At 37.8% G+C, this 27901-nt stretch overlaps 4 protein-coding genes and 3 long non-coding RNA genes across 7 annotated transcripts; 3 read left to right on the forward strand and 4 right to left on the reverse strand.

Annotated features, from left to right (window-relative positions):
* Positions 1-153: 153 nt before the first annotated feature.
* Positions 154-2747, forward strand: LOC125220906. Its single transcript, XM_048123039.1, has 3 exons — positions 154-264; positions 2396-2527; positions 2661-2747. Exons 1-3 carry the CDS (start codon positions 154-156, stop codon positions 2745-2747), a joined length of 330 nt encoding a protein of 109 aa, XP_047978996.1.
* A 137-nt stretch (positions 2748-2884) lies between these two features.
* Positions 2885-4842, reverse strand: LOC125223583. The gene is made up of 5 exons (XM_048126788.1): positions 4684-4842; positions 3816-3912; positions 3620-3674; positions 3484-3549; positions 2885-3115 (listed from the first exon to the last, which is right to left on the reverse strand). The coding sequence occupies exons 1-5, from the start codon at positions 4840-4842 to the stop codon at positions 2956-2958; spliced, it is 537 nt and encodes a 178-aa protein (XP_047982745.1). The 3' UTR covers positions 2885-2955.
* On the forward strand, positions 4730-7224 carry LOC125223584. Its single transcript, XR_007176744.1, has 4 exons — positions 4730-4864; positions 5021-6397; positions 6471-7004; positions 7099-7224. It is a non-coding gene; the product is annotated as an uncharacterized LOC125223584 (long non-coding RNA).
* On the reverse strand, positions 5075-11916 carry LOC125223582 (putative ABC transporter C family member 15). The gene is made up of 11 exons (XM_048126787.1): positions 11545-11916; positions 8094-10432; positions 7918-8004; positions 7076-7723; positions 6828-6992; positions 6450-6744; positions 6162-6376; positions 5760-6065; positions 5606-5669; positions 5292-5531; positions 5075-5214 (listed from the first exon to the last, which is right to left on the reverse strand). The coding sequence occupies exons 1-11, from the start codon at positions 11579-11581 to the stop codon at positions 5087-5089; spliced, it is 4524 nt and encodes a 1507-aa protein (XP_047982744.1). The 5' UTR covers positions 11582-11916; the 3' UTR covers positions 5075-5086.
* A 2689-nt stretch (positions 11917-14605) lies between these two features.
* LOC125218683 lies at positions 14606-15039 on the reverse strand. Its single transcript, XR_007176004.1, has 2 exons — positions 14952-15039; positions 14606-14881 (listed from the first exon to the last, which is right to left on the reverse strand). It is a non-coding gene; the product is annotated as an uncharacterized LOC125218683 (long non-coding RNA).
* Positions 15040-16500: 1461 nt separating this feature from the next.
* LOC125218681 (putative ABC transporter C family member 15) lies at positions 16501-23777 on the reverse strand. The gene is made up of 11 exons (XM_048120408.1): positions 23563-23777; positions 19846-22187; positions 19670-19756; positions 18699-19346; positions 18448-18612; positions 18081-18375; positions 17786-18000; positions 17392-17697; positions 17238-17301; positions 16924-17163; positions 16501-16846 (listed from the first exon to the last, which is right to left on the reverse strand). The coding sequence occupies exons 1-11, from the start codon at positions 23597-23599 to the stop codon at positions 16719-16721; spliced, it is 4527 nt and encodes a 1508-aa protein (XP_047976365.1). The 5' UTR covers positions 23600-23777; the 3' UTR covers positions 16501-16718.
* On the forward strand, positions 22185-24237 carry LOC125218682. The gene is made up of 3 exons (XR_007176003.1): positions 22185-22240; positions 23088-23132; positions 24048-24237. It is a non-coding gene; the product is annotated as an uncharacterized LOC125218682 (long non-coding RNA).
* The last annotated feature ends 3664 nt before the right edge of the window (positions 24238-27901 follow it).

Genomic DNA, 27901 nt, shown 5'->3' on the forward strand with positions numbered 1-27901 from the left:
AATAAAGACAATATGCTTAATCTAACAAATACGAAATCAACTCAATCTATAATGTTTAAATCTATAATGTTTAAATTTAATACACAAGCATTTTAATTGTAAAGAAAAACAGCAACGTAAGTTAGGCAGAGGGCGGTGGCCCTACCGGCGCTAATGCGAGCGCTTCGGAAAGAGGACACGGCTTTGCCGTCGCTTAGAAGAGCTTTCTCTCCCTACGATCAGATTAACATTATCACCGAAGACCAGCTCCGTTTCCAAGCAAGAGTAATCACCTCTCTCTTCACTCATTCTCTTTCTTCACTCATTTCAATTTGATTATCGTTGTTTGCTAATGTAAAAACCTCAGTAGAATTGGTATTGTGCAAGTCAATTTCTGTAGTTGGGACCCTAAAAACTCGAAGATCACCTTCAATTTTTCGCTATTGGAGATAGTACATTTCTATTTTAATTTGTTGGCATAGAATGAATATGAGTTTTTTTTTCTCTCTATTTATGATCAATATGAGTTCATTGGTACATTCATGACATATTGACATGTAGATTCAGAATGTGAATATGTTGAAATTGCTGCTGTAGGAGTGCATTATATTTCTTGTCACTTGGAATGGGAATACATTTTTAACTTAATAACACAGTTTTAATGAGAATGGGCGTGAGAGTATTTGAGAGATGGAAAGCTTGTTCATTTGCTTTTCACTGTTTATATTTTCAATGTTATAGTTCACTCGTGCAGTAAATGTATGATTTTACATCTACTGGACTTTTTTGTAGTACACAGTGGATTTGTAGTTAATTATGTGTGTTGGATGGTTAACATGCCCACTAATGACACTGCTAATAGTCCAATACTAGGATTTCCTTGGTGTCATGGTGTGTACATATATTCATCTTATTTCCACTAGGGCTAATCCTGATTTGCGGCTCCAGATTTTAGCATTTTACCGACATACATCAAACCTTTTCCTGGGGACAATTCTCTAGAAACACTCACAGTTAGGGGCACAAAACTAGATTAATCCTTTTCAGCATTATGTTCATGACGTTTATGTGGATAATAACCCTGCTGAATATGCTTTTGAGTATACCCTGAATTAACTTGTTCCAACTTTTATTCTCTTCTTTTGACAGGTTTGATGACACAGGGTTCAGAGTAAATGGAGTTAGGTATGAAGGTAGCATACTTTGTGTAGGAAATTTGTTGATGTCTTGGACACCCAAGTAGTTCTCAGATATCACTGCTGAAAGGTAGTACTTGAATATGAGAAATCATTTGACTTCAACATAAGCCAGATCTTGTTAATATTTTCTACAGGTGGGCACTCCTGGGATTTCATCTATCTCATATTAGAGAAGAATACTGCCCCTTCAACTCCTTTCATTTTAGATTCTTTAAGAATAGAAACAAACCAGTTTAACTTAAAATATTGTGTATGTTTTATTGCGCTTCTTGAGAATCAAAAGTAAGGAAAGGTTTGGAATTATTCTAGTTCTCCATTTCCATGTTATGCTAAAAGAATTTCTACCCAAGTCATTCCGTGCGAATTATACATCCTTTATAAGTTACGGAACCTTGATAATTGAAACTGAGTTTGTAATAGTCATTTGGTGGCTTTTATGCAACATCTCTACATGTGATTGAGTACAGTGAATCTGTGGCTGAAGTAAACAATAATATTTGAAAAAGAAAGATGTCTGAATCTGTCTGTATAGTATTGACTTCTTCAAACTTCAAATGTAGATTTTTATAGTACTATTGTGGCAACCATTTTCTTCTATGCTTCTCTGCTGAGTCGAATAGTTTATGTTTGAACTAAATCGGCAACTTATCTTATTGAAGCTGTCTTTAGCTAAAGAATTTGTTCAATTCAAATTTCTTACTCATTTAACGTTTCTTGCGAATACCTTTTAGAGACAATTTCTTATGTTATTCTGTTTTCATCATTTTCTGCAGCTTGTCTATTTTTAAGACCTTGCAACCCATACCAGGTAAGAAGTCTAATTATATTCTTCTAAAGTGTAAGCAACCAACGTCTTACTTGAATTGATTGAGAGAGGATATCTTCTTTCATACAATTGAAACACAATGTGAACAGAAGCAGTACATTCACAGTAGATAGTAAGTTAGTAACTCAAACTAGACCTTCTGTATTATTAAACCAAGAGGAAAAACCTTATGTGGACATGATCCTCTTGTTTTATATAAGGTGTTTGATTTGAGGTAAAGTGCTTATGTTTTTTATGTAAAAGATGTGTTATTCTTTCATGTGTAAACCAAGAGGAAGTACACATCTTTGTTTGTTCATGCGCCATCCTTATTTGAATCAGTGTTATGCATGTGTGGAGCATCTGAGATGTCTACATTGTTTCTGTCACTTGATTTTATTTGTGTTGGTAGCTTAATCTGGCTTCTATTCTATTGAACTCAGAGATTTTAGTTCTTGGCTGTGGGAGGCATATTCAACCAGTAAATCCTGAACTTCGTAGCTTCATTCGTTCGACTGGCATGAAACTTGAAGTCATTGACTCAGTAAGTTCTTAACACCTCTCATCATAGAACATGCATTTTACCGTGTGCTTCCGTTTCCCCATGGTAGCTTGATCAAACTTTTCCTCTTTGCTTAAGACACTGGTAGTTTATTGATGTCTTTGTTGTATTGTAGAGAAATGCAGCCTCCACTTACAATATATTGAACGAAGAAGGCAGAATTGTAGCTGCGGCACTTATCCCACACGGAGGCACTTCTTGAACCTGTAATGTTGGTGTTTTTTTACTCTCTTTTTGAATGAGTCTTTGTATTAATACTCGGCGAAGCTATTTTATTTTTTCTTCTCAATACCAATAATGCTTTTACTTTTGGCTGGACCTTACACTTTAAAAACAAACTAGTAATAAGACCCAGTGGGAATGATATCCCATGTAAGATTCGTTATAAGTACATAAAATAGTAAAACCCCCTAACCCCTACTGCCCACCTTCGTCCATCGGCCATGTAACACGCGGGGGGATGGGACGCTTGCAACGCATCCCTCTCCCATTTCCAATGCCCTTATATTTCCCTCGGAATGATTCCCTCTAAATTTGTGGACTTCACATACATGACCATACATATTTAATCTGTTCACAAAACAAAATTCGAAAACATGTATCAGCTGATCTCATTTCTGTTGCTTCCCATGTTACACACCAGCAGACGGTGCTACAGATAAGCCCACAACAAAGATCAGAATACAATCTAAATGAACCAAAGCAGATGCAAGATACAATTATGAAATGACTATGTACGACTAAGTTCAGACACTAGTAAAAAGAAGCAGAGTGTATAGCCAGCCTATCACATTATTGAGTTTCCAGCATCCGAATCAGTATGATCATTATTCAGTAAGAGGTCAGAGAATGTATGTGAACTCCGGCGATGATTCCTTGGGTTATCTTTGGGTGGAACACCATCATCTTTGTTCATGAACTGAAATCCCATTATATACCTGTACTCTCCAGTCCCCAAACACCGCGCACAGTAAGCAAGACCACTGCCGCCGCAGCTCCTGCACCTATTAACAACAATTTCATCAGATCACAACACAAGAATTTGCTTCTCATATTGGAGGTTTATCACCTTACCATTTTGGCCATTCTCCTTTAGGAAGCATTGCCAGTTCGATCTGATTTGTCCGTCCTGTACCAGTGACCAATCAGTGAACAATGAGCTCGGGATATAGAGAAAGGTAATCGAGGTAGCACACGAAATGAGAACCAATTTGTTAAACAGAAGAAACAAGAAAATTACAGAGTGATGCAGAAAGAGAGAAAGATGCACCTCTTCCATTGCAGTTGTAGCAATCAACTCTACCACATCCTCTACACACAACACAGGGTGGAACCGGTGGTGCTATGCGTTCTTTCCGAACATTTGACTACAATAATCATCAACAGCCAAAAGAATAATTAGGAGAAACGTAGACTTTATTCAATGTATCACACCTCATTACAGACAACCTGTAGTTTCTTTTGCTAAAAGGACTACATTATCATGTACACAGATAAACAGCAATGTGTTAGTTCCAACTTGATATTCTACCTTCCCAAGTACAAGAGCCATGTACAGTTAAGTTAAAAAATGAAGATATATAAAGAACTATATATACAGCTACGCAACATGCCTTAGGTCAATAAGCCTCCTCCGCACTCTACTGAGAGGAGGAGGTTTGTCAGATGTAACTTAACCGGCGAGGTGCTTGAGGCTACAAAGTTTGTGCGGACACAAAGGCGATCATCGTTTATAGGTTACAAGTATAGTTGCTAAACTGCAGATGCATAGGTGTAGTTTGATTGGTTTTGAGGCATTGATCATGAATGGAGTCCATGCTCAGAACAGCAAAAGCATTAGCTATTTAATTCCGATTGAAAAAGCTTTATATAGCAAAAGAAAATATCATCTTCTGTAAACAGTAAACACAATCAATTTGCATCAGCAGAGACAACTATCTCCAAACACACCAAATAGAAAGTTTTTCAGAAAATGAATCTCTACTGAAAAAAATCGACATGCTCAAGCTCCAAACACACTCCAAATCGTCGCTTCCAACTGGAACCTAAAATTACTCTGTATCAAATTAAGGCGGCTAGATATGTATGGTGCCTACTTTTCTGCTAATTAACAAAATTGAAGTGACGGAAATACGTGCCTCGGTTCTGACGATCCAAGTAGGCTTCGACACCGATAGAAGTGGCCTCGTCGACGACGGCTTCCGGTTCTCTGGAGCTGGTGCACCGTTGCCCGCAGTCGTGGCTTCCGATCTGACGGCGGATAACGATGAAGATGCTGCTGTCATCACCACCGCCATTGTTCGCTACTCCTTGTCGTTAGTAAGCATTTCCTTTTTCCTTCAGTTTTTGTTAATTGTAAATCGCACTCCTCTAAATGAAGTCGCACTACTTAAATTTTAACAACACCACCTAAACTTGAGCAATTGTTGACAATCAGAATACTGAATCATTAATTTTATTCCTTCATCTTTACAGACATTACTACATCTTGATGGAATGCATAAGCTAATGATTTCGTGCCATGGATTTGTGCATCACAAGTTAATGGTGCAGCTTTGGTACGCCGTTAAAACCGTGAGATCTCATGGAGTACTCCTTGATCAGTTTGGAGAAGAATGAATTCTCTCTTTCCAGTAACTTAGCTGGCGAGTCATACTCTGCTATTCTCCCTGCTCATGGAAACATTAGACTTGTTAGAGACTGATGCAGATATTCATCAAGCACAATTAGGCAGTATGATAATTACCATCACTCAGCACTAAGACCAGATCACTGTCTATAACTGTGTGGATTCTGTGAGCTATTGTGACCACTGTCCTATCTTGGAATTCTTGACTGATGATCTTCTGTATGGCTCCATCAGTTGCTGAGTCGACAGATGCAGTCGCCTCATCTAGGACGAGGATGCTGCTCTTCTTTAGCAGAGCTCTCCCGAGACAGAACAGCTGCCTCTGGCCAACGCTCCAGTTCTCTCCATTCTCCACCACTGATGCCACAATCTACGCGTTTTAGAAGCTTTCATGGTGAAAAACGAATGCTGAAATGTGTCCACATACTAACCTGAACTTTCCAGCTTATCTGGCTTTTGACGCACTATATCTCCAAGTTGGCATTTATCCAACGCCTGCAGAGAAACCAATAAGGATCTTATCATTTGATGATTTTCTGAAAGTATTTCCTTATGTTGGCCACATTTTGTAGTATACGATTGTACCTCCCAGATTTGGTTGTCCGAGTGTCGCTCTAAGGGGTCAAGATTGCCTCGGATAGTTCCTTCGAACATGGTTGGATCCTGTGGAATGATACTGAGCCTTGATCTGAGATCATGAAGGCCTATCTTAGATATGTCGACATCATCAATGACAATGCTGCCTTCTCTTGCTTCCACAACACGGAAGATGGCCTGTATGAGGGTCGATTTCCCACTACCCGTCCTTCCCACAACCCCTACTTTCTTTCTCCCAGGGAAAGTACAGGTGATGTTTTTCAACACAGATGGGAGATGCTCAGCATAGCGTATCTACAACCACATAATCAATGTATACTTTGTTATTTACAAGCAACAGAAAGTCAGAAACAAAGAATACTGAAAGCAATGCCAAGTTAGTTAGTTAACCTGCAAATTCGTGAAGCAAATAGTTCCAAAATCCGGCCAGTTTGATGGAGGCCTACTGTGTTCTATTACCAGTGGGGCTTCACTTGCGAGATGTGAATACTGGAGAATCCGCTCGACTGATATCATTTTGTTTTCTGCATTGCATATATTCCATATGACTGAAGCTTGTTGAGCATTCAAATTTATACCGTAGGTGACTGCAAGTCCTGCAATGCCTGTACAAAGACAAGTTGTTGGTAAGTTGATTTTTTTCCGTTGATATAAGATCTGATTGATGATTTGGCTTACTTGGATTGATGACCCCTTCAGGGAGAGTAACTAGCAAGAGCAGAGAAAAGGCAAAGACGAAATTGGCCAACTGGTTTAGTCTGAAAGACAGCCATTCCATGGCAGATACATTATGAAACCACGGTCTTGAATGGTTGTCGATGAGGCAGAGGTTAGCACCAGTGAAGCGCTCCTGCTGGTCAAAAGCACGGATGGTTGCTGCTCCGGTCAGTGATTCTGCAAAATGATGAAGGATCGGAGCTCCTTCAATTCCTGCTAGACGCGCTAGCTCTCTTGCTGTTGGTATGTAATATCTCTGAAAACCACAGGCAAAAAAGGTTACAGATTCATGGACACATGAAACAAAATGATGCTTATTTTGCGAGGCATTAGTCATACCTGGTACCAGATGCAGATAGCCGTCACTGGAATGAATATGACGAAAATTTCCCACGCAACTTGTGACATGACAGCTATAGTTCCAAGCAGCAGAATTATAGAGAAGGCGCACGAACCTAATTTGTATGCCATTTCCAAGTCCAAGACACTCTGATCTGTGGAAACCTGTTCACAGCAGTGAGTATCATCATGAGACTGCATTATCATATTTTTTAGGGTTTTTCTGTCAAAACTTGGTATGTGCTTACTCGACTTAGGATTCTTCCTGTAGGGGTTGAGTCAAAGAATGCCATTGGAGCGCGGAGAACACTGTTCAGCATGTTGCTGAAGAACTTTTCTGCCGTGCGCAGACCTGCTATGGCGACTAAAGAAGAACGGAGTAGCACACAGAATGCACTTCCAACAGCAAGAAGTGTGTACACCAGCAGTATGAAATCCATTCCATCGACTAGATCGTCGTCTCCTATTGGACAAGCCCAAGCCATCCAGTAGTTGCTGAGTACCTGCAATACTTGGAATGATGATTGTGCAAGAATAATGATTGGAACTAATGCACCACCTTTCACAGTGGTCAAGTAAGCCATGTAGACTTCTCTCCCAATGCTTCCTTTCTCTCTCTCTTCATCCTGTACCAGCCTGCCTTCTCTCTCTGTTATCTCTATGTTTAGATTGTGCTCTGAATCTTGCTTTATATAAGGAAATTCTTGATTTATGTTGGCATCTGTGTCTATTTCATTATCCACTGCTGCAAACTCCGTGGTTCTACTTGAGCTTTCCATGGTCATAACTGATGCCAGAGCATCGCTGTGAGCACCAACTAAAACTTCGAACCCAATATTTTGCCTCAATAGTTCATCAAACGTCCCAGCTTGTGTGATTTTCCCTTGTTGCATCACCTGTCAAAACAAGACTTGTGATTTGACACTAACTCATAACTGACACACATAATCATATACAATTCCATCAACGTTGCATATATAGATACTTGTTAGTCGTATAAAAGATTATTCTTGGAAGAAAACACGTGATGATCTTATTCATGCTTAGCTGAACATAATATCCGTGAAAGAATATGTTTCTCACGACGTACCAGAATGAGGTCGGCTGCAGGAAGAAATTCTACTTGGTGAGTAACATAAAGTATAGTTTTGTCCTTGAGAATTCCCATCAAGCAATCCTGAAAAGGTAAAGTAGCCATTGGATTCAATATCAAGAGAGAAGAAGATATGGTTAAAGTATCAACGTTGTTATTCAACATGAAAAAACCTTAAAGAGTTGTGAGCCAGTGTGAGCATCCACGGCACTAAAAGGATCATCAAGAAGATAGATTTCAGCATCCTGGTAGACAGCGCGTGCAATCTGTATTCTCTGCTTCTGGCCACCGCTCATATTGATGCCTCTCTCACCTATTTCTGTCAAGTCTCCAGCGGCAAAGAGCTCAAAATCCTTTTCCAGAGCACAAGCTTCAATTGTTCTGTTGTACTTATCACTCTCATAGGGCTTGCCGAAGAGAATATTCTCTCTGATATTGCCTGTCAATATCCATGGCGACTGAGGGACATAGGCCTTGTCACCGCTGACCTTTACTGTCCCTGATAGTTTGTGCATCTCACCGAGTATGCATGCAAGAAAACTTGATTTCCCTGATCCAACAGTGCCACATATGGCCACCTTCATTCCCTTTCTCACCTTCAACTGTATATAATCGAGGGTCGGATTCCCTCCTTGTTCCATGTCCCAGCTGAATACTCCTCCGTCAATCTCCACATGATGCTGTGTCTCGTTGCTTGGAACAAATTCTACTGCACCTGACGTGATCTCATCTTCCTGCAGGTATGAAGAAATTCTATCAACAGAAACTTTTCCCTGTGCAATCGCATTAAGCAAATCAGGCAGATTGAAAATGGGATCTTGAAGCATTCTGAACGTAGCCAAAGCTGACAACACTCTTCCAGCAGTGAGTGGAATTCCCATCAATACACATCCACCAAAAGTGATGACCGAGATAAAAGTTGGCGAACCCCAGTAGATAAATGTAGTTAATGCAGTCACTCTAAGTGACTTCCATAACCAGTTATGCTCTATCTTTCTCAAGTCAATAAGCTTCAGAAGATAATGACTGTCCCATGCTTGCAGTTTGAGAGTCTTCATGTTTCTAAGAACTTCTGATGTGGATTTCATGCGGTTGTCTTTGGCATCCATGATCTTCGTTTGGTATCGCTTCTGGATTCTTGTTAATGGGATGTTGCCAGCCATCAGTATCAGAGTTGCAGCCAACCCGACTAGAGCTCCATTACCAAGATTTATGTGGAGAATGAAGATTGCTAGGGAGATTTGTACTGGCAGCATCCATAATGTATTTAAGAACCATATGAAGTCCGTGATCCTTTGTACATCAACACTCATTAAATTGATGATTTCCCCACTGCTTCGGCTCTGACGCGACTGGCTTGACAAGATGAGCCCCTTTTTGTATATCTGAGAGATCAAAGCAGCTCTCAGGCGAAGGCCAAGCTGCCGAGCACCGAAAATCCACTGCCTCTGTGCTATCGTTTCAACCAGTTTCGCCCCGAGGAAGCCTAACACAAGTAGGTATCCACTTCCAAGACTCCTAAATCTCTTCTCATTTAGGAATTCTACAAAGTAATTGATAAGGTAAGGTCCTACATAAGATGCTCCTGCACCAGTGATGGCAAAAAGTGCATTGATAGCTGCTTTCTTCCTTGCAAAAATGTACATTGCCTTGTACAGAGATGGTATATCACTCCCATCTCTTTCCTTTACGTGCTTGAGGCATTGATCAAAGTCCTGAGATAGAAAAGCTGCAGAATCCTTGGTATCTACATCCGGGACTTCATCCTGGTCAAGCGGCTTCTTGAATCCAAACTCAAACAGCGGGTTAAGCCAAGAGAAGGTGACAAGCTGGATGAAGGTGGCTTTTCCATAAGGATTGTCTCTCTTCACTTCTGAATTCTTATCTCTTTTCCCGTTCAGAAGGGGAGCAACAATCTCATCCTCTATTGTGCTAAGAGTTACGGCTGCCTTACCTCGGATGGATAGAATAAGAAGACAGAAAGAAGCTGCAAGACTGATCATATCATCATATTCTTCTAACCCAAGCTGATCATGGTTTATTACCAGAAAATGAGCATCAATCATCGCCCGAGCAAAACATAAAAGAAAGCTAGATGTCCACCAGAATCTCAAGATCAATGGAAACTTGATATGATTCCTTCTTCGAATTTTGTAAAGGACAATCAGTGTGATTGTCCATGATATCACCTGCATCAACCTTGATGAAAGAACTGTGACTTCGGATCCACACCTGCTGTGTTGCCATTCCAGCAACGTCACAACTTGAGTAATGAGCATTAAGATGGCACAGATGACGCTGATTCTGTAGGAGAGCCCATATTTTCTATCTGTTGGGTATTTCTCATCTCTCGGATTCTTTATTCTTTTACAGAAATAATCTAAATTATTTCTTATGCAGGAAAGCAACAAAATCACCAAGAATACGAGTTGCATGATTATACTGGCATCTTCCCAGTGGCAGGGGGAGATCATCTCTGGCCACGCTACTTCAAATTCGAGAAACCTTAAATCTGACGGAGATCGTCAGCGAGAAGGAGGTTATCAACCCATGTAAATCAAGCAAGTACTTGTTACAACTATTCAAACTACTTTTTGATGCTTCATCTTTACTGTGCTCTACTTATTAGATTTTTCATGATTGCTATGATGAAGTGCTAACTGTGTCCAATACTAGAATTGATTTTATTACACCTGTTATACATTGATGTTGAATCAGATTCCTATCAACTAAAGTTCCAACTTGATCCTGATCTATTTTTCAGAAGTACATTTGAAATCATGATCAAATCTTAAGAAAGTGCCGAAAAAAGATGACTTTATATCAGTTTTGTTTTCACCCCTCTGAACAAGCACATGTATTCTTCTGATGTTTTCTCTCTCTTTCTTGCCTATATTATATACGATGCCTCCAAACTTCTAGTTTACTTCTTGGATTTTTATAAGGTCACCTCAGAGCAACCCATTCATTTGTTTACTTGTCTGTTTATTTATTTTTTCACTACTTTCACCTCCCAACATCTTAAAAAGGTTAGTTGAACAAATATATCCAAGAACAGAAAAAAGTGGGTTCAGTTCTTGCTATCTGAGTATGATATGTTAGAACATCTTTAGTGTAGGAACAAAACCCTTGTCCAATTCTGTACATGTTCTCTTCTTGGTAAAACAAAGCTTAATCAAACATGACAAGAAATTTGTACAAGACAAAATAAGGCAACCCTCTATTAGTTCAGTTGTGCTACGCCACACACACCTTCATCTTCTCTTTTTCATATTTTAGGCCATACATCACAACACTGTGCATAGAATGCATACAAGTGTGGCATCATCATCACAAACATAGCAAATTAGCATAATCCAGGATTTCATTTGCTCTCATGTAATGCTTAGAAAGTCTAGTCTCAGTCATCCTGATAATATTCTATTTATATCCTTTTAACAAGAATGAGATTTTGAGGATGAACTTAAATTTAAATATATAAATCATATTCTCATCATACACTGAAATGAGTCTACACATTAAAAGAAAAAACAGAAGCACACTTATCTCGTTGACAGTGCGTGCAGTGTGTGTGTGCACGTGCATGCATAGTTTGGACGTTGAGAAAGTAATAAGGAGACTTACTTGTTATACTGCTGAAAATTTTTTCATTCACCACCATTTCTCTCTCTCTCTCTCTCTGGCCGTTTCCTCCCTTGAGAGAGTTAGAGAGGTGAATTCAGAACCTGTGGTTAAGAAATAGAAACTTTCCTTTCTCTGTTGTCCTTTTTTTTTTCTTCTTTTAAATGAATCAGTGTGTATGAGAGAGAGGGTGAAAGTAAAAACAAAGTGCAAAGCAAACCGGCTCCCTTGATCGTATGGGTAGAGACGTGAATGATTGTTGATTTGTAGTCAGCAAAGACAGTGAATTAGGAGAGAAGACAAAACAAAAGAACGCTATAGCGTACATCAAACTGGGATGGTGCTCACACAAGGTATGTAGCATATTATTTTTCGTATTATGTGTTTCCCCTCAAGAATAAGTATACTAGTAGTACTACTTAATTGTATGTCTGCGACTGCTTTTGTCTTTTGGAAGAAATCACGTGAGGACGTTTCGGAAAGCCTTTCCTTTCCACTTCACAGTTTATAATTAATTTTCGACCAACTGTGGTGGTTGTTTTTTGATATTGGTAATTGTTGTTAAGGAATAACTATAGCTAAAGGAGTGATATTATACTATTATAGTACATCCCTATGAAGATCCAATAAACATAAAGCAGTATATCTGACCAAGATATTCTTTTGGAGGAGTCGCTTTTCTTGTCGTTTGTTGTAAGTTGCTGACAGGTATGCAAAATTAATATGGTATTACTAAATACTATTGTTACCCTTTGCGTGGTGAGGGATATTGTTCTTAGGCCATTTATGGTATCTTCCATGAATTACAAACAGAGTGATATTCTTCCAACCCGACCTGAATATCATTTTCCGGATAAATTGATCCTACGTGACTAGTTCTATCTTTTTGTAGACCACTTTTAGAGTTTATGAAACATACCAGAATCAATCTAAAGTGTATAATTTTTAAGATCAATATAATTTTTTTAAAATCTAACCTTTTAAAATTCGGATGGTTGATCCGTGTTGATTTTGCACGTTTTTAGATGTTAGATTTGTTTGAATTTAATCATATATTGCTTGAATGAAGCTTGATAGTGTATAATTCTTCTATTTTGATATTTTGAACATTTTGTTGAGATTGGTAGAAAATAGGTTTGCATTATGAAAAAATTGCAAAGTGCAAAAGTTGAGATCAAAATGTGGAACAGAAGGAACCCAATGACTCCCTGACTTGACAAAGCATGCCGTGTAGCCGAGAACCAGAATATACTGCTAAATTCGCACGAAGGTCAGCCCAGCGACCCGTTGGGAAACATCCGATGAAATAAAATACAGTCAGCGACCTGCCGGATTGTTGTGGCTCATTAGAAAAATCTAGAACCAGAATATACTTCCTAGTTGTAAAGTGTTTAATGGCTAAGACTAAAAGTCTCGGATCCAAATGCAAGGCGACGTGAACTATGAATTTCTGTTCATTTATTAATAAAAAATGTTTAGGCAGACTTTGAATCCTTTAATTTAAATCATTGCTAAATCCAAACCACCAGATTCATACTATGGAATCCGAAATTTGATTACTAAATTCTATGATATTCTTTTAAAAATAAGTTAATAAACTGCAACTATGACTTAATAATTTGTAATTATAAATTACAGCACTTTAATTACAAATTAATAAATTTAATCATCAGTGATTTGTACCTTAATCATATAGACTATAATTAAACTAAAACGAAAAACAATTAATTCAGTGACTAACACTATAAAAATGGGGTCGTGGATGTATGCACCTAGTTTTTAATCTTAATATGAAAGTTTAAATAAAATAATAGAACAATTAGTTGTAGACAACAAATTATTGTAATCCAATGGGATATTTTCTGAGTTAGCCAAAACCAATATAGCGACTGAACTGATGTACTATGAAGAGGCTTCAACTACTCTTGAGTCACTAGCCACCAAAATCCAAAATAAAGAATATAAAAGCATAGACTTTACTTTAGTGGAATTACAAAATATTCAAACAATTGTTCACGTATCCTCCAAATTAATAAATATAAGGTGTAACAAGAAGAGTCACTAATAAAGTAAGTATTGTGGTGGATTTATGGCCTAATCATTCCACTATTAAATGTTTGTTAAAATATAGAGAAACTTCCTAAAGTCTTGGCTCGAGGCTCGTCGCTTGTGACATACTCCTATATTGTTTAACCAACTTCGTCGATCAATCACCAAATTTGTCTCAACTTTAAAAAGGAAAAATGACTTCCACGATTTTTACTTAAGCAAAGACATAATCATGAGCTTTATGGTGAATTTTCTTAACTAATATTACTAGGAAAATGTCATATTAATACTAACATAGCTTACACAAACACTTTGGTTGTTCCTACTCTTGCAATTACTCCCTCCGTCCCATTCAAGATGACCAACTTTTCTTTTTTGTTTGTCTCAATCAAAATGGTCACTTTCCAATTTTGGAAATAACCTCATCTTTCATCTCTCTTCATTAAAATATTCAACTACTTTTTTCCTCTCTACTTTATTCCACCAACAACACTTTCCAAAATCTCGTGTCATTCAAGAATGTCGTCATCTTGAATGGGACGGAGGGAGTACTTTATTACTCTCTTCATTTCCATGTTAACTGAGTCATTTTTTCTATTTTGGAAAGTTCCAAATAATTGAGTCATTTTTATTTTTAGCAAAAAGTGATCATTTCTCTTACTTTATTATTTTTTCATCTCTCTTACTTTATTTTGCTTTTACTTTATTCTACATTCACTCAACACACTATACTTAATCTTCGTAATGAAAAAAAAAATGTCTCAATGAACAAAGAAGGGAGGAAGTAGTACTAACAGCCAAGCTTTTGAGAAACAAGTGAATGGATAGGATACATAAAGGAATCAAACAATTAAACACCATCTCCAAATTGACATTAAATTGTTGGACTAAAGAATAAAGAAAAAACAACAAAAAATAATACTTGGCCAAATTATAGGGATGCAAAGGCAATGATGGAAACAAAAAAGTGCGCCCTGTCATTTTGCAATGCCTAAAAAAGGCAGTTTAAGATGTATACACAAACTACATTTGTGGACTTGATTATGCATATCTAATCTATACACAAAACAAAATAAGAAATGTAAAACATGTATCAGCTGATCCCATTTTTGTTATCCGAATCTGTATGAGGTTAGAGAATGTATGGGAACTCTGGTGGTCATTCCTTGGGCTATTAATTTATCTTTGGGCGGATGGGCATCATCTTTGTTCAATGTTCATGAACTGAAATCCCATTATGTATCTACACTGCGCACAGTAAGCAAGACCGCTGCCCCAACAGCTCTTGCACCTATCAACAGCATTTTCATTACATCACAGCCCAAGATTTGGCTTCTCATATCAGAGGCTTTCCACCTTACCATTTTTTGGAAGCATTGCCAGTTCAATCTGATTTGAAGCGAATAATCACAATGAACAATATGCTCGGGATATAGAGAAAGGTTAATGAGTTAGCTTAGTACACACAACTCCCATGGCCGAGCATTCAAGACTCATGACTGCGGTGGGGGGGTTATACAGCTTACTTCATGAATCAAAGGGTTCAAGGATGCAGCTCCACAAGATTGTTTTGTTTAAATGTTTAAAAAGTTACAGACGACGAAATGAGAACCAATTTGTTAAACGAAGAAACAAGAAATTACATAGTGATGCAGAATGAGAGAAAGATGTACCTCTTCCATTGCAGTTGTAACAGTCACTCCATTTATCACACCACATTACACACAAATAGGGAGTACTAGCTTCTTTTGCTGTTTCATGTACATTTCCAACTTCAATACAAAAATGAGGATATTAAAAGAACTACCAGTATAAAGCTACTCAGCATACCTTAGATCACATCCGCCAACTGAATACGCGGCCTCCACACTCCAAGAGAGGACGAGACGAGGCACCAGAGGCTACAAAGTTTGCTTGGACACAAAGGCGATCATGATCATCATTTTTAGGTTACGTGAATGATTGCTATTTATGAAAATACAAACCCTAAACTGCAGATATATAGGTGTAGTTTGACAAGTTCTGAGGAATGATACAAAACAGACATCCCATGGGCTTTTTTCCATTAAACTACCTCCTGGGAGGAAGTATCCGCCATTTGTACCCGGGAAAAAAATTCCAGAGAGGAGAAAGACGCGAGAGCAATTCGCGTGTTTGAATTCTTACACGCACTTGCATCTTTAACTATACATGCATGAGGCTATAGCGTGTCTACCACTCCAATCGCTTCTGCCCTCTCATTCACAAAACACCAAAACCACTCAGCGCGACGCCCTTCGCCCCATAACCATTCACTCCCAGCCGGCGAACACCACTAAAAGTATATCAATGAAAAAAGCAGAAGCAGGTGTGACTGTATTCAAGGGAGAGACGCATTTCGCTGATGTGTGTATTAATGAAACACTCGCGTCCTTCCATGATTAGAATAGCAAAAGCTTTAGCTAACTAATTCGAATTGATAAAATTTTCGATAGCAAAAGAATATCATAAATAAAAACAATTCACATAGTAATTGATTCAGCAGAGACACTACTTCCAAATCTTCGTTGCCAATCCAAACCTAAAATTACTCTACTTCTTCGTTGTATAATCAACAAATTGAAACCACGGAAAACGAGTGACATTGAGGAAATGCGTGCCTCGATCCAAGTAGGCTTCGACATCGACAGAAGAGACCTCGCCGACGCCTTCTCTGGAGCTGGTGCACCGTTGCTCGCACTCGTGGCTTCCGATCTGACGGTGGATAAAGATGCTGCTGCAATCACCGCCGCTATTGTTTGCTACTCTTTATCCTACGTAAGCTTTTCTATCATTTCATTTTTCATTTATTCCTCGCACTACTTAAATTTTAACAACTGCAATACAATATCTAAACTTGAGCAATTTTTAGTTTGAATCCTTTGGTGCAACTTCGATTGCAATATCTTCCATTCATTGATGTGAATCAGAATACTGAATCATTCATTTTATTCCTTCACTACATCTTGGTGGAATGTTTGAGCTAATGAGTTGGTGCCATGGATTTGTGATGGTAGGATTTCTAGGCGTTTCTGCTGATCCAGAATTTGTAATCTGCAACCTTGTTGTTTCATGGCGACGCCAGTAATATATTATGTATGCATCACAAGTTAATGGTGCAGCTTTGGTACGCCGTTAAAACCGTGAGATCTCATGGAGTACTCCTTGATCAGTTTGGAGAAGAATGAATTCTCTCTTTCCAGTAACTTAGCTGGCGAGTCATACTCTGCTATTCTCCCTGCTCATGGAAACATTAGACTTGTTAGAGACTGATGCAGATATTCATCAAGCACAATTAGGCAGTATGATAATTACCATCACTCAGCACTAAGACCAGATCACTGTCTATAACTGTGTGGATTCTGTGAGCTATTGTGACCACTGTCCTATCTTGGAATTCTTGACTGATGATCTTCTGTATGGCTCCATCAGTTGCTGAGTCGACAGATGCAGTCGCCTCATCTAGGACGAGGATGCTGCTCTTCTTTAGCAGAGCTCTCCCGAGACAGAACAGCTGCCTCTGGCCAACGCTCCAGTTCTCTCCATTCTCCACCACTGATGCCACAATCTACGCGTTTTAGAAGCTTTCATGGTGAAAAACGAATGCTGAAATGTGTCCACATACTAACCTGAACTTTCCAGCTTATCTGGCTTTTGACGCACTATATCTCCAAGTTGGCATTTATCCAACGCCTGCAGAGAAACCAATAAGGATCTTATCATTTGATGATTTTCTGAAAGTATTTCCTTATGTTGGCCACATTTTGTAGTATACGATTGTACCTCCCAGATTTGGTTGTCCGAGTGTCGCTCTAAGGGGTCAAGATTGCCTCGGATAGTTCCTTCGAACATGGTTGGATCCTGTGGAATGATACTGAGCCTTGATCTGAGATCATGAAGGCCTATCTTAGATATGTCGACATCATCAATGACAATGCTGCCTTCTCTTGCTTCCACAACACGGAAGATGGCCTGTATGAGGGTCGATTTCCCACTACCCGTCCTTCCCACAACCCCTACTTTCTTTCTCCCAGGGAAAGTACAGGTGATGTTTTTCAACACAGATGGGAGATGCTCAGCATAGCGTATCTACAACCACATAATCAATGTATACTTTGTTATTTACAAGCAATAGAAACATGGAATACTGAAAACAATGCTAAGTTTAATAATTAACCTGCAAATTCGTGAAGCAAATAGTTCCAAAATCCGGCCAGTTTGATGGAGGTCGGCTGTCTTCTATAACCAATGGGGCTTCACTTGTGAGGTTTGAATACTGAAGAATCCGCTCAACCGATATCATTTTGTTTTCTGCATTGCATATATTCCATATGACTGAAGCTTGTTGAACATTCAAATTTATACCATAGGTGACTGCAAGTCCCGCAATGCCTGTACAAATACAAGTTGTTGGTAAGTTGACTTTTATATTTGCCCTTTGATATAAAGATCAGATTTATGAGTTAGCTTACTTGGGTTAATGACCCCTTCAGGGAGGGTAACTAGCAAGAGTAGTGAAAAGGCAAAGACGAAATTGGCCAACTGGTTTAGTCTGAAAGACAGCCATTCCATGGCAGATACATTATGAAACCACGGTCTTGAATGGTTGTCGATGAGGCAGAGGTTAGCACCAGTGAAGCGCTCCTGCTGGTCAAAAGCACGGATGGTTGCTGCTCCAGTCAGTGATTCTGCAAAATGATGAAGGATTGGAGCTCTTTCAATTCCTGCAAGACGCGCTAGCTCTCTTGCTGTTGGTATGTAATATCTCTGAAAATCAGAGGCAAAAAGGTTTTCAGATTGGAAAACACATAAACAAAATGGACATTTTGCAAGGCATACCTGGTACCAGATGCAGATAGCCGTCACTGGAATGAATATGACGAAAACTTCCCACGCAACTTGTGACATGACAGCTATAGTTCCAAGCAGCTGAATTATTGAGAAGGCACACCAACCTAACTTGTTCGCCATTTCCAAGTCCAACACGCTTTGGTCTGTGGAAACCTGTTAATGTAGTGAGTTTTATCATGAGCCTGCATTATCAAGTTTTTTTTTTGTGTTTTTTCTATCAAAAGTTGGGATGTGCTTACTCGGTTTAGGATTCTTCCTGTAGGGGTTGAGTCAAAGAATGCCATTGGAGCGCGGAGAACACTGTTCAGCATGTTGCTAAAGAGCTTTTCTGCCGTGCGCAGACCTGCTATGGCGACTAAAGAAGAACGGAGTAGCACACAGAATGCACTTCCCACAGAAAGAAGTGTGTAAACCAGTAGTATGAAGTTCATTCCATCAACTAGCTCGTCGTCTCCTGTTGGACAAGCCCAAGCCATCCAGTAGTTGCTGAGCACCTGTAACACTTGGAATGATGATTGTGCAAGAAGGATGATCGGAACTAATACACCGCCTTTCACAGTGGTCAAGTAAGCCATGTAGACTTCTCTCCCAATGCTTCCTTTCTCTCTCTCTTCATCCTGCACCAACCTGCCTTCTCTCTCTGTTATTTCAATGCTTAGATTGTGCTCTGAATCTTGCTTAGTATGAGGAAATTCTTGATTTATGTTGGTATCTGCGTCTATTTCATTCTCCACTGCTGCAAACTCTGTGGTTCTACTTGAGCTCTCCATGGTCATAACTGAATCTAGAGCATCACTGTGAGCACCAACTAAAACTTCGAACCCAATATTTTGCTTCAATAATTCATCAAACGTCCCAGCTTGTGCAATTTTCCCGTTTTGCATCACCTGTCAAAACAAGTTTTGTGATTTAGCACTAATCATCTCAGAACTGACACATGTAATCATATAAAATTCCACCGAAGTTGCATATATAGATACTTGGAAGAGAACGAGTGCTGATTGATAGAAATCCATGGGTTCCATCCTAAAACCAATTGGTGATAGGAGGAGGGGCCCATGAGACTTATATACTAGTTTCAGTTTTTTATTGACACCGATATGGGACAGTTATATGTTATTTTTTTAGTTTCAATTGCCAACAATGATCTTATTCATGCTTCACTTGAACAAAATACCGGCAAAAGAAGATGTTTCTTCTCACGACATACCAGAATGAGGTCAGCTGCAGGAAGGAATTCTACTTGGTGAGTAACATAAAGTATAGTTTTGTCCTTGAGAATTCCCATCAAGCAATCCTGAAAAGGTAAAGTAGCCATTGGATTCAATATCAAGAGAGAAGAAGATATGGTTAAAGTATCAACGTTGTTATTCAACATGAAAAAACCTTAAAGAGTTGTGAGCCAGTGTGAGCATCCACGGCACTAAAAGGATCATCAAGAAGATAGATTTCAGCATCCTGGTAGACAGCGCGTGCAATCTGTATTCTCTGCTTCTGGCCACCGCTCATATTGATGCCTCTCTCACCTATTTCTGTCAGGTCTCCAGCAGCAAAGAGCTCAAAATCCTTTTCCAGAGCACAAGCTTCAATTGTTCTGTTGTACTTATCACTCTCATACGGCTTTCCAAAGAGTATATTCTCTCTGATATCACCTGTCAATATCCATGGCGACTGAGGGACGTAGGCCTTGTCACCGCTGATCTTCACTGACCCTGATAGTTTGTGCATCTCACCGAGTATGCATGCAAGCAAACTTGATTTCCCTGATCCAACGGTGCCACATATGGCCACCTTCATTCCCTTTTTCACCTTCAACTGTATATGATCGAGGGTCGGATTCCCTCCTTGTTCCATGTCCCAGCTGAATACTCCTCCATCAATCTCCACATGATGCTCTGTCTCGTTACTTGGAACGAATTCAACTGCACCTGACTTGATCTCATCTTCCTGCAGGTATGAAGAAATTCTATCTACAGATACTTTTCCCTGAGCAATCACATTGAGCAAATCAGGCAGATTGAAAATGGGATCTTGAAGCATTCTGAACGTAGCCAAAGCTGACAACACTCTTCCAGCAGTGAGTGGAATTCCCATCAGTACACATCCACCAAAAGTGATGACCGAGATGAAAGTTGGCGAACCCCAGAAGATAAACGCTGTTAATGCAGACAGTCTAAGTGACTTCCATAGCCAGTTATGCTCTATCTTTCTCAAGTCAACAAGCTTCAGAAGATAATGACTGTCCCATGCTTGCAGTTTGAGAGTCTTCATGTTTCTAAGAACTTCTGATGTGGATTTCATGCGGTTGTCTTTGGCATCCATGATCTTCGTTTGGTATCGCTTCTGGATTCTTGTCAATGGGATGTTGCCCGCCATCACCGTCAGAGTTGCAGCCAACCCGACTATAGCTCCATTTCCAAGATTCATATGGAGAATGAAGATTGCTAGGGAGATTTGTACTGGCAGCATCCATATTGTATTCAAGTACCATATGAAGTCCGTGATCCTTTGTACATCAACGCTCATGAAATTGATGATCTCCCCGCTGCTTCGGCTCTGACGCGACTGGCTTGACAAGATGAGCCCCTTTTTGTATATTTGAGAGATCAAAGCAGCTCTCAGGCGAAGCCCAAGCTGCCGAGCACCGAAAATCCACTGCCTCTGTGCTATCGTTTCAATCAGTTTCGCCCCGAGGAAGCCTAACACAAGTAGGTATCCACTTCCAAGACTCCTAAATTTCTTCTCATTCAGGAATTCGACAAAGTAATTGATAAGGTAAGGTCCTACATAAGATGCTCCTGCACTAGTGATGGCAAAAATTGCATTGATTGCTGCTTTCTTCCTTGCAAAAATGTACATTGCGTTGTACAGAGATGGTATATCACTCCCATCTCTTTCCTTTACGTGCTTGAGGCATTGATCAAAGTCCTGAGATAGAAAAGCTGCAGAATCCTTGGTATCTACATCCGGGACTTCATCCTGGTCAAGCGGCTTCTTGAATCCAAACTCAAACAGCGGGTTAAGCCAAGAGAAGGTGACAAGCTGGATGAAGGTGGCTTTTCCATAAGGATTGTCTCTCTTCACTTCTGAATTCTTATCTCTTTTCCCGTTCAGAAGGGGAGCAACAATCTCGTCCTCTGTTGTGCTAAGAGTTACGGCTGCCTTACCTCGGATGGATAGAATAAGAAGACAGAAAGAAGCTGCAAGACTGATCATATCATCATATTCTTCTAACCCAAGCTGATCATGGTTTATTACCAGAAAATGAGCATCAATCATTGCATGAGCAAGACATAAAAGAAAGCTAGATGTCCACCAGAATCTCATGATCCATGGAAACTTGAGTTGCTTCCTGCTTCGTATCTTGTAAAGGAAAATCAATGTGATTGTCCATGATATCACTTGCATCACCCTTGATGAAAGAATTGAAACTTCTAATCCACACCGGCTGTGTTTCCATGTCAGCAACGTCACAACTTGAGTAATGAGCATTAAGATGGAACAGATGATACTGATTCTGTAGGACAGCCCATATTTTCCATCTGTTGGGTATTTTTCTACATCTCTCGGATTCTTTCTTATTTTGCTGAAATAATCTAAATTATTTCTTATGCAGGAAAGCAACAAAATCGCCAAGAATCCAAGTTGCATGATTATACTGGCTTCTTCCCAGTGGCATGGGGAGATCATCTCTGGCCATGCTACTTCAAATTGGAGAAGCGCTAAATCTGTCGGGGATCGTCAGCGGAATATAGGTTAACCACACATGAAACTCAAACAGGTACTTGTAACAATATCAAATTACTTTTCGATGCTTCATCTTCTCTGTGCTCTACTTATTAGATTTTTCTTGATTATGATGAATTGCTAACTGTAAACAACGCTTTTTAATATACTATTTAACCTGTTATAGATAGAAGTTGAATCAGATTCCTATCGACTAAAGTCCCAACTTGATCCTGAACCATTTTTTAAAACAACATTTGAATTCATGATCGAATCTACAGAAAGTGCCGAAAAATATAACTTTATCTCAGTTTTTTTTTTCACTCCTCTGAATCAGCATGTTTTCTCTCTCTTTCTTTCCTATATTATATAGGATGCCTCCAAACTTCTGTTTTACTTCTTGGATTTTTATGAGGTCACCTCACCTCAGAGTACCCCATCAATTTATTTATTTCGCTATTTTTTTTACTACTTTCACCTCCCAACTTCTTAAAGAGTCTGATTGAACAAATATATCCAAGAATAGCAAAAGGTGGGCTCAGTTCTTGCCATCTGAGTATGATAAGTTAGACTATCTTTAGTTTATGAACAGAACCCTTGTCCAATTCTGTACATGTTCTCTTCTTGGTAAAACAAATCTTATCAAACATTACACGAAACTTATACAAGACAAAAAAGAGGCAGCCCTATTTTAGTTCAGTTGTGCTACGCCACACACATCTTCATCTTCTCTTTTTCATATTTTTAGACCATACTTTATCACAAAAGTGTGTGTATAATGTGTCATCATCGTCACAAACATAGCAAATTAGCATAATCCTGTATTTCATTTGCTGTCATGTAATGATTTAAAGTCTAGTCTGAATCATAATGGTAATATTCCATTTATATTCTCTTAACAGAAAAGATCCCAACAGGGAAAAGGTTTATAGTAACATCATAATAAGGTGAGTTTGTATCCTCATTTTCTTTAATATAGATGTCACATCAGTATTGGAAGTACATGGAATACATCATTTAAACACCATGGATGAAAAGTTCCAGATTTGTTTTACCCGGGAGAGCTTAAATTTAGAATATAGTAGCAGAACCTTGATTTTGTATCTATTAGAAAATGAAATTTGCTTCTCTTAAGAGCTTAAGTAGGAAGATAAAATAACAAATAAGTTTGACTCAGACAGTTGAAATTCATGCATACTTCTCATAAACAAGAATGAGATTAGAAGATGAACATAAATTAGCATCTGCACATCATAAACTGAAATGAGTGTACATGTTAAAAGAAAAACAGAAACACACTATCTCCTTGACAGTGCGTGCAGTGTGTGTGTGCGCGCATGCATGGTGTGGACGTTGAGAGAAAATAAGGAGACTTACTTGTTACACAGCTGAAAATTCGTTCATTCACCACCATCTCTCTCTCTCTCTGGCCCTTTTCCTCCCTTGAGAGAGTTAGAGAGGTGAATGCAAATTATGTGGTTGAGAAATAGAAACTTTCTCTTTTCTGTTTTCCTTTTTTATAGATGAATCAGTGTGTGTGTGAGAGAGAGAGAAAGTAAAAACAAAGTGCAAAGCAAACCGCCTCCCTTGATAGTATATGGTATATTTAGAGACGTGAATGATTGTGAGTTTGTAATCGGCGAAGACAGTGATATTAGGAGAGAAGACACACCGAAAACCCTCTTTGTATATACATAAACACCAGTATTTAATATTATATACTTAATTCAATTGTATGTCTGCTGACTGCGAGTGTCTTTTGGAATGTCGTCTTCATCAATCACGTGAGGACGTGAAGTCTTTTTTATTTTCACTTAACAGTTTATATTTAATTTTTGACCAACTGTGGTGAATGTTGTTAGGCATTTGTGATTATCTTTAAGGAATATCAGAGGCACAGATATTATACATCTCTTTGAAGATCCAAAAAGCCTATAGAAGTATATCTGTACGAGCAACTCTTTCGGAGGAGTCGTTTTCCATGTCGTTTATTGTAGTTGCTGACAGGTATGCAATATATTACTATCAAGTATTACCCTCTGCGAAAAAAAATTAACGCGATCGATTGATAATTTTTGTTAGGGATAATAAGTCTTATTAAAAATCATTAAGTTTAGGCTTATGATATTATTTTCCATGAATTCTATAAGTGTTCTATAAAATTATAGTACTCCTTCTATATAGTGCAATTTTCCTAAATCAACTCAATATTATTTTTCGGGATAAATTGAACCTAGGTGGCTAGCTCTATTCTTTTTGTGTGGATCACTTTTAAAGTTCATGAAAAATATGAAATAGGAATCAAAGTTTATGATTTTAAGATCAATAAACTTCCTTTTTATTAAAAAAAAAAGTTGTCTAACCTTTCAAATTTCGGGTGGTTCATCCGCATGGATTTTCTGTTTTTAGGGCATCCGCAGCGCATCTCGCTGCGGTCTCTATCTCGTCTCGAAGAGACGAGCTGGCATCGAGACGGCGATGCGGCATGCATCTAGTCCCGAAGAGACGAGCCAGCTTGTCGCGCGTCGCGTGCAGTAGAGGCCGGCCATGCGGCGCGCTGGCGCGCGGCGTGACGCCCACTCGCCGGCACGGGAGTGGGCGTCGTAATAATGACGTCATAATTCGTTTTTTTTTTAATTCGATTTTTCAAAAAAAAAAATTGAAAACGGTAATATGACCGTTCAACGGTCGAATTTTAAATTTTTAAATTTTTTTTATTTATTTGTTATTCTATAAATACTCTTCTCATTCTTCATTTTACACACAAACGCACATCGATTCTTCTCTCATCTCTTTTTTATTTTTTTAGGTTTTTAAATTGTAATTTTATTTTATTTAATGAAGTGTGTTTTTATTAATTGAATTTGTTAGAAATAAAAATAAAAAATAAAATTGAATGATTAGTTAAGGGATGAGATGGTTAAGAGATGGAGGGGATGCAGGTGTTGTCTCTTAGTTAAGAGATGAACTGAAAAGTACAGTGGGGCCCATGAATAGTGAAGAGATAAGACGGTTAAGAGACGGATAAGAGACAGGGATGCGGATGGCCTTAGACTAGTTTAGTTTCGATCATATATTCCTTGAATTGAGCTTGATAATTTGTATGTTCTTCTATTTTGGTATTTTGACATTTTATTGAGAATTGTGTAGGAAATAGGTTTGAAATAGGTCCAAAACGTAACGGGCAGAAATTTAGGTTGAAATATGGAACAGAAGTAATTCAATGACCCGCTTGACTTGACAAATCATGCCATCCCAGCGAACCGTTGAGATGTGGATGAGAATCAGAATGTCTCTAGTGACTATTGACTTCACACAAAAGCCAACCTAACAGGAAACGTTTGATGAAAAAGAATACAACCAAGCTCATCATAAAAACCTAGATTTCTTGATTTTGGTTACTATGGAGTATATTTATTTCTAATTTCTTTTTCTAGTTCTATCATATATAACAAGAAAGAGTGACAAGATATGAGTGAGCGGGCCTAACCAATATACCGGCGGAAGTATATGAAGAGGCTTCAACTTCTATTGAGATAAATAAAGTCACTAGTGGCATAACAAGCTTGTTCCCCAATGCCATATAAAGAATAATAAAACATAGACTTTACTTTAATTACGAGGGGACTATTAAATTATATTAGTACAAAATATTCACACAAATTGTTTACGTGTCCTCCAAATTAAGAAATGTAAGGTGTAACAAGAAAAGTCGCTAAAAAGTAAGTATTGTGTGGTATTTATGGCCCAATCATCCCACTATTAAATGTTTGCTAAAATATAGAGAAACTTTCGAAAGGCTTGGCTCGAGGCTTGTCGCTTACTTACTTGTTTAACCACAATAATCGATCAATCACCAAAATTGTCTCAGCTTTATAAGGAAAAATGACTACCACAAATTTTTACTCAAGCACTGAAACAATGATGATTGATGAGGGTTGAGACTTGAGATATGAGTCTGGATATTTCAGCTCAAGCCACTTTGAATAATCCAAAGCCTGGATATTTCAGCTCAAGCCACTTTCCCATTTTCATAGAATTGAAGACATCTTTGAATAATTTTTTTGAAGTCGGGTTATTCAAACTGATATGTTAATGGCTTAATGCATGATTTTGCATTTGAATATATTATGATATCTAGATATAGAGAAATGATATACTAAATGTTGTTAGCATTTTTTATTTTATAAAATTTTAGTTCAATTTGATTTTTAACTTTATGAATTTTATAAAATAAAAAATATCAATAACATTTTTTAATATGTTAAAGTCAAACTAAATATATATGAAACAATACAAAGAATGTTAAACTAGTAATACTCACGTAACATATGTAGCATATTTTTGTCTTGCTCGTGATAGTAGGATCAATACGCCAGTACATGTACTCAAAAACTAGTAGCGGATAATATGAATGATTAATGATACATTAAATTTGTGATCATTGCACGACGATGATTCTGTTTTTATATTTTCTTTAACATAAATTATACAAGAGGGAACATTTTTTTTGGTCCACGAACTTTGCCAAAGTATCATTTTAGATCCGTGAACTTTGAAAATATCATTTCAGGTCCATCAACCATGGGTTAATATCATTTGAAGTACTTTTTTACTATTTCCAAGTTTTTTTGCATAAAAATACCCTTGATACCTTAAAGGGTATATATTTTTAATAAACTTATCCTATACTCATATTTTTTTATAAATATCTTTACTATATATTTTTGATGAATTTTCTAAATATAATTTGACCTTCAATATTATCACTTAATTTTGTGACATGCAAGAAAAGATCATTATTTAATTTTTTATTAATAAAGAAAAGTTCTTTATACAATTTTAAAATTCTTTAATATAAAAAATTGAAGAAAAGCAATTTTACTTGCATGTCACGTAATTAAGTGATAATATTGAACGTCAAATTATATTTAGAAAATTTGTCAAAAATATATTGTAAAGATATTTATAAAAAATATGAGTATATTATAAGTTTATTAAAAATATATACCCTTTAAGTTATCGAGGGTATTTTCGTCCTATAAAACTTGGAAGTAGTAAAAAAGTACTTCAAATGATATTAACCCATAGTTGATGGACCTGAAATGATATTTTCAAAGTTCACGGACCTAAAATGATACTTTGGCAAAGTTCGTAAACTAAAAAAGATGTTCCCTCGTTATATAAATAGTAATATTAGGTAATGAAACTGACCATATAACATGATTAACAATCATAAATGAAAAAGCTATGTACTCTGTCTCAAAAAATATACTCCTAACTTTTGAAATGATATATATTTAAATGTGCAATATAAATTATAAAAGGAATTTTAGAAAAAGTGACTAAAGTATATAAGTGAAGAATGATACTCATCTCATTTGGAGAAAATAAAAATGTTTTCTAAATAAAATATACAATTTTTGTGGGACATTATATTTGAAATAGTCTAAGTGGTCGATTTTTATATGACGAGTAATACTATATATTAATACATTCATATGATTAGCTGGTGAGCACTGGTATAATCAATAATGTATGGCATGCCAACTTTTCGAGTGGAATAGATGGCGGAATGGGTACAGTGTAATCATTTTCGACCTTTTGATCTTTTCTTTAAAATGGTAATAAGTGAATAATACAGCTAATAAACTACCCCTAAAAATGTTCATTCATCCTACTACTTACTAGTTCTATGAGTTATGAAGAATGGCAA

The sequence above is a fragment of the Salvia hispanica genome, chromosome 4 (genome assembly GCF_023119035.1).
Source record: "Salvia hispanica cultivar TCC Black 2014 chromosome 4, UniMelb_Shisp_WGS_1.0, whole genome shotgun sequence".
Classification (NCBI taxonomy): domain Eukaryota; kingdom Viridiplantae; phylum Streptophyta; class Magnoliopsida; order Lamiales; family Lamiaceae; genus Salvia; species Salvia hispanica.

Coding starts and splice junctions, on each gene's coding strand:
- LOC125218681 (XM_048120408.1), bottom strand. CDS start 23,599: ATGGTGGTGAATGAACGAATTTTCAGCTGTGTAACAA. Junction 19,757..19,845: donor CTGGCTCACAACTCTTTAAG/GTTTTTTCATGT, acceptor TTACCTTTTCAG/GATTGCTTGATGGGAATTCT. Junction 18,001..18,080: donor TGAAGGGGTCATTAACCCAA/GTAAGCTAACTC, acceptor GTATTTGTACAG/GCATTGCGGGACTTGCAGTC.
- LOC125223582 (XM_048126787.1), bottom strand. CDS start 11,581: ATGGTGGTGAATGAAAAAATTTTCAGCAGTATAACAA. Junction 8,005..8,093: donor CTGGCTCACAACTCTTTAAG/GTTTTTTCATGT, acceptor TTACCTTTTCAG/GATTGCTTGATGGGAATTCT. Junction 6,377..6,449: donor TGAAGGGGTCATCAATCCAA/GTAAGCCAAATC, acceptor GTCTTTGTACAG/GCATTGCAGGACTTGCAGTC.
- LOC125220906 (XM_048123039.1), top strand. CDS start 154: ATGCGAGCGCTTCGGAAAGAGGACACGGCTTTGCCGTCGCTTAGAAGA. Junction 265..2,395: donor AGCTCCGTTTCCAAGCAAGA/GTAATCACCTCT, acceptor TTGTGTTGGTAG/CTTAATCTGGCTTCTATTCT. Junction 2,528..2,660: donor AACTTGAAGTCATTGACTCA/GTAAGTTCTTAA, acceptor GTTGTATTGTAG/AGAAATGCAGCCTCCACTTA.
- LOC125223583 (XM_048126788.1), bottom strand. CDS start 4,842: ATGGCGGTGGTGATGACAGCAGCATCTTCATCGTTATCCGCCGTCAGA. Junction 3,675..3,815: donor CTACAACTGCAATGGAAGAG/GTGCATCTTTCT, acceptor TCACTGGTACAG/GACGGACAAATCAGATCGAA. Junction 3,116..3,483: donor TTGGGGACTGGAGAGTACAG/GTATATAATGGG, acceptor TTTTGTGAACAG/ATTAAATATGTATGGTCATG.